This window comes from Rana temporaria, chromosome 12 (assembly GCF_905171775.1).
Source record: "Rana temporaria chromosome 12, aRanTem1.1, whole genome shotgun sequence".
Taxonomy (NCBI): domain Eukaryota; kingdom Metazoa; phylum Chordata; class Amphibia; order Anura; family Ranidae; genus Rana; species Rana temporaria.
Window position 1 is genome coordinate 65643530 of NC_053500.1, and position 6000 is coordinate 65649529.

General features: G+C 46.9%; 1 protein-coding gene across 1 annotated transcript in view; it reads right to left on the reverse strand.

Annotated features, from left to right (window-relative positions):
* LOC120918288 (unconventional myosin-XV-like) overlaps nt 1-3621 on the reverse strand; it is a 111064-nt gene extending 107443 nt beyond the window's left edge. Inside the window, exon 1 of the mRNA XM_040329801.1 lies at nt 3518-3621. Within this exon, the coding sequence (XP_040185735.1) occupies nt 3518-3612 (95 nt within the window). The 5' untranslated portion in view covers nt 3613-3621. The remainder of the gene's footprint in view (nt 1-3517) is intronic.
* Between the last annotated feature and the right edge of the window lie 2379 nt (nt 3622-6000).

Sequence of the window (6000 nt, forward strand, 5' to 3'; positions counted from 1 at the left end):
GTTGCTTTGGGTGGTATTCTTATTACCTATGTTATTCTATTAAAATCACTTATGTCACCCTCCACATTACACGGTTGATGTTGGGCGGTTAGTACACTTGGAGTGGAACACTTTGTTTTGACCCACGGAAATTGCTAGAGTTTTGTTACTACAGTTGTTATTTATTTATTAGCAAGCGCCATTGCACCCCCTTGTTTCAAACTAGTACCAGTGTGTGAGCACTATTTAGCTGTGGCTGCTGCTTAGTCATCTATTAGGATATTTTACATAATTTTTATTTATTTGTAGCTATATTGCCCGGGTTAGTGTGGTTTTGCGCATTAGTTCCCCCCTTTTCACAACACAGAGATACGGCTGCCATATACCGTATTTATCTTCATATAGCGCGTCCCGGCGTATAGCGCGCACCCCCAACCTGGAAGGGAAATTTCAGGAAAAAAAGAAAATACTTACAGTTTGAATGCCCCTCGTCGGTGTCTTGCCTGGCGTCCATCGGCGGCCTTGTCCGGTCCGGCGTCCGTCTGCGGCCTTGGAGGTGTCCTCCCCGCTTCTCCCGCGCTGTTTTTGAGTCGATCCCTGCTTCCCGCACTGGGTTTGAACGCCGCCGCCGACATATACCGAGCACAGTACACTCGGGCATGCTCGGCCACGCTCGGCCCCTCTCGCATAAAGGCTAGGAGGCGGCACAGGGCGTGACCGCGAGGGGAGCCGAGCCTGGCCGAGTGTACCCGAGTGTACTGCGCTCGATATATGTCGGCGGCGGCGTTCAAACACAGCGCGGGAAGCGGGGATCGGCATATATCGCGCACCCACGATTTCCCCCTGATTTTAAGGGGAAACAAATGCGCGGTATATGCCGATAAATACGGTAAGTAAATAATTTTAATACATCACCACCGCCATGGCATGATCCAGACCAGACCTGGGACTGGGAGCTGCTGCTCGACCCGCCGCACGACAAGGGAATTTACAAGGCCTCCCGCTAGTAGCTGGGACGTTTGCCCATATTGACGCTTGCCTGTCAATGGCCAGGTTAGTGAGCTCTTAGCTAGGATTGCTGGACTTCAGAGAGGATTGATTTGAAACCACAGTATCCCCGTGCACAGGCCTGGAACTTCACCTCAATCCTAGGAGGAGGGCAAAAAAGGAACACCGCCTCTGTCCCGTAAAAAAATAAAGATTTATGGGAGAGGTATGAGGGGGGCAGGATTAACCCACATGTGGACTGCCATAGAGTCTGTCAGGAAATTTGCTTTTTTACTTTTTTTCTTAAAGTGGAGCTCCACCCTGAAAAAAAAAAATCCTCCAAAAATGAAAAAAAAAAATGAAAAAAAAAAAAAACATTTTTACTTACCCGAAATAGCTGTTGCTATGCGGAAGTCCCGAATCTGCCTCTTCATCCTCCGCGGTGGATTCTCTTCCTCCTCCTACACTCGGTTTCTTCTTGTGAAGGGGGCGCGCTGCATTCTGGGAACTGTGTGTAACCCAGAAAGCAGTCGGCCCATTCACAAAGCGCCTCGCTGCTCGCGCATGCGCAGTAGGAAACGGGCAGTGAAGCCGCACGGCTTCACTGCCTGTTTCCCTTACTGTGGATGGCGGCGCCTGGAGCTGCCAGGATCGAGGATCGGCCTCGGTGGGGGCCGACATCGCTGGCGACAAGGACAGGTGTCCTTATTAAAAGTCAGCAGCTACAGTGTTAGCAGCTGCTGACTTTTAATTTTTTTTTTTTTTATCGGACCTCTGCTTTAATATGTATTATAGCAAAAAATAAATGTAGTGCGCCCTTACTTTCAGTATGGGCGTTACGCTAAAATTAGTGGGGAATGGGAGGATTAGTTTACTCCTATTCATAATTTGTGGAAATTTGGGTTGTTGCCAATTTCAGAATCTGTCCTGTAGGTCAGTCTACGCTCCGGGGGTGCGTTATCACCCCCGGGCGGCAGGTGGCGCTAGAGGGGTTCTGACAGACCCACCTTCCCCAGCAGCCAATCAGAGGAGTTCTGCACTCGTTGGGCATGCTGGGGGGGATATATCTGTGGCAACCGCCATTGTTCTCTGTTCTGTGCGGGGCCCCAGTTCCAGGTGCGGTATCCACCTTCAGGGTACGCGCATCCATGGGCCCCGCCACCGTGGCCTGCTTCACTGAGGTTACGCACCATGCAGAGCCTCACCCTAATATTGAGGGGCCCCAGCGACTTGCTGGGTCCCAACCTTCTGCTGAGAGGATCCTAAGCTGGGAGCTGTGCGATGGGGGATCGGCTTGAGGAGAACCTAGAACTAGAGGTTGTTCTTGGGAAGGCCTAGATGAACCATCGGGGATCTGGTCACCACACTGCATGACAGGTATGCTTAAGCTGTCAGTTGGTGACACAAAAATCTGAATTTACTGGGAGGATTCACTCATCCTGATCTCACATACCTCAAATTGATAAAGCCTGTATCAGAGGCTCTGAGTCAGGCTGGTGCTACAGGCCTGTTCCTCCCAGTGATCTTTAAGTGGCGCTCCGGCTGCCAGGCATGTGATAGTCACCTGTCCGGGGGCACTTTACCCACCCTGATCGGGGTGGCGATGAATTGAGTTACACTATTGCTGAGAGCAGGTTTGCTCTTTTTCATATCCAAGGCCTGATACTAAAGTTTCTCTACGCTCATCAACCTTTCTCTATTGTGTGCCATGTTGATGTTGGCCATGTTGGACCTTGAAATAAAGCATTGAAAACTCATTTTGTGTCTGGACACTTGCTCTTCATCTACACTCACGAATGTCACCCCTAGACCAAGCCAAGAAGGTAACTCAATATGCCGATCCCAAACTAATCAGCGGCTCCTTCGGGGGTAGCGCTACATAAAAAAAATAATTTTATTTAAAAATTGTCAGTCTTTTTTGTTTATAGCGCTGGTGATCAAATACCACCAAAAGAAAGCTCTATTTGTGGCAAAAAAAGGCATACATTTTATTTGGGTACAGCGTTTCACGACCGCGCAATTGTCAGTTAAAGCAACACAGTGCCGTATAGCAAAAATTAATATAATCAACCGTACCAACTACAGTGAAACCTCGGATTACGAGCAAAATCCGTTCCAGGAGAATGCTTGTAATCCAAAATACTCGCATATCAAAGCGAGTTTCCCCATTGAAGTCAATGGAAACGAAAATAATTTGTTCCGCATTGACTTCAATGGCATGCAATACCTCATGCGGCCAGAGGTGAGGGGGCACCGGAGAGCCTCGGAAACGGCCGGAAAGGCCCGAGAACATCTTGGCTGACCTCGGCAAACCTCAGAAAGGCTCAGGAGTATTTCCGAGTCTTTCCAAGTCTTGCAACACTCAACACTTGCAAACCGAGTTAGGATTTTTAACCGTGTTACTCTAAATCCGAGGTTCCACTGTATGTAAGTTTGTAATTAAAACATCTTTACAATACAATATAGGCCTTTTATATCTGCCTATAGCTACTGTGAGTGATTTGGACATACTAAGAAAACTGGATTTAGTAATCAGTGCTCTCATACTTACGGGGGCCTCTCCACAATGTTGATGTCTTGATAAATTTGAGCCATTTCTAAGCTGTAAATGTTCAGAGACTTAAAGGGGTTCACTGACAGCAGCATGTGACCAGCAGATGTCTGAAGGAAAGAAAAGATGTGGGTTGTATAAGCCCTATTACATTACATACAGTAGCTCCGAACTTTTCCTTTTTCGTAGTAGACTGACCCTTTTCTAAAGACCAAGTACTTCACTCCAATTTTTTGGTTGCTGATGTGTAGCAAGAGTATCTATTTTACCTAAAGTTAAAAGGTAGGATGAAGATGAACCATAGGTGTGTGCAGCCTAATGCATTAGGGTGTGCACCCTTAAGCTCAAACACACATGCATGTGGAAGTATCTACATATTTATGACCCTGGCACATTGATCTCCCTGCTGGCACAGTGAAAGAGAAGAGCATAAACACTTTTCTTATGGCTGAGCCAGTAAAAGGGAGATCTTTCCCATGTTCCTGTTGCTACACAGTGTGATAACATGAATGCGCATGGGGTGATTAGGGAGTGCCTGGGCACACCTGGCACACCCTGTGTGCATGCCTATGAGAGGAACGTTTCTTGAAAATTCTTTCTAGGTGCACACCTTTGTTTTTTAGTGATGTACGGGGGAAAGTTCTACAGGTTGGACCCTACACCAAGGACTCTGCTTGTGTTGCGAAAATCACAACATGAAAAGACACCAGTAGAGCTGAAAAAAGAGACACCATTAGAAAGAGTGGTTGTCAGATGGCCTATTTCAGCCAAGCAAATTTTTGGAGAAGGGGGAAGATTTTCAGTCAGGCCCCGTACACACGTCCGAGAAACTCGACGGCAAAACACATCGTTTTGCTCGTCGAGTTCCTTGTGAAGCCGCCGAGGATCTCGGCGAGCCAAGTTTCCCCATTGACTCATGCCCCGTACACACGACCGAGTTTCTCGGCAGAATTCAGCCAGAAACTCGATCGGAGCCGTATTCTGCCGAGAAACCCGGTCGTGTGTACACTTTTGGCCGAGGAAACCGACGAGGAACTCGTTGAGCCAAATAGAGAACATGTTCTCTATTTCCTCGTTAGTCAATGGGGAAACTTGGCTCGCCGAGATCCTCGGCGGCTTCACAAGGAACTCGACAAGCAAAACGATGTGTTTTGCCCGTCGAGTTTCTCGGACGTGTGTACGGGGCCTAACGAGGAAATAGAGAACATGTTCTCTATTTGGCTCGACGAGTTCCTCGTCGGTTTCCTCGGCCAAAAGTGTACACACGACCGGGTTTCTCGGCAGAATACGGCTCCGATCGAGTTTCTGGCTGAATTCTGCCGAGAAACTTGGTCGTGTGTACGGGGCCTGACTCTTCTAGTACAAATCATGGTAGCTTGGACCCTCAGATATTAATGCATGTTAGGTATACCAGGAATACTGGCAATGCAAAATTATATGGGGAAACCTTGGTAAATTCTGCTCATTTTAGGGCTAATAGACAAACTACTGTTAACCACTTTCCGACCAGCGCACGACTATATATGTCGGCACAATGGCTCGTCTGAGCATATGGGCGTACATGTACGTCCCCTTTAAAACCAGTCATTGTGGGTGCGCGCGAGCCTGCTGCAAGCTCCGTGAGTGTGACCACGGGTTCTGCAGACTCGTTGTCCATGGGGATACCCGCGATCGTGTCATGGAGAGGAAGAACGGGGAAATGCTAATGTAAACAAGCATTTCCCCATTCTGCCTAGTGACAAGGACACTGATCACAGCTCCTTGTAATCGGGAGCAGTAATCAGTGTTATGTCACACATAGCCCACCGCCCCTACAGTTAGAATCCCTAGGGCACACTTAACCCCTTCAGCGCCCACTACTGTTTAACCCCATCACTGCCAGTGTCATTTACACAGTAATCAGTGCATTTTTATAGCACTCGTCGCTGTATAAATGACAATGGTCCTAAAATGGCATCAAAAGTGTCCGATGTGTCCGCCATAAAGTCGCAGTCACAAAAAAAAATCGCTGATCGCCGCCATTACTTGGAAACATAAAATATTAATAAAAATGCCATAAAACTATCCCCTATTTTGTAGACGATATACCTTTTGCGCAAACCAATCAATAAACGCTTTTTGCGATTTTTTTTACCAAAAATATGTAGAAGAATACATATTGGCCTGAGGAAAACAAACATTTTTTTATATATTTTTGGGTGATTTTTATTATAGCAAAAAGTAAAAAAAATTGCATTGTTTTCAAAACGGTCACTATTTTTTTGCTTATAGCGCAAAAAAATAAAAAAAGCAGAGGTGATCAAATACCACCAAAAGAAAGCTCTATTTGTGGGAAAAAAAAGGACATCAATTTTGTTTGGGAGCCAAGTTGCACGACAGAGCGACACAGTGACGAATCGCAAAAAGTGCTCTGGTCTATGGGCAGCCAAATGGTCTGGGGCTGAAGTGGTTAAAAGAAACAAAGCACTGTAATAGCAAAACTA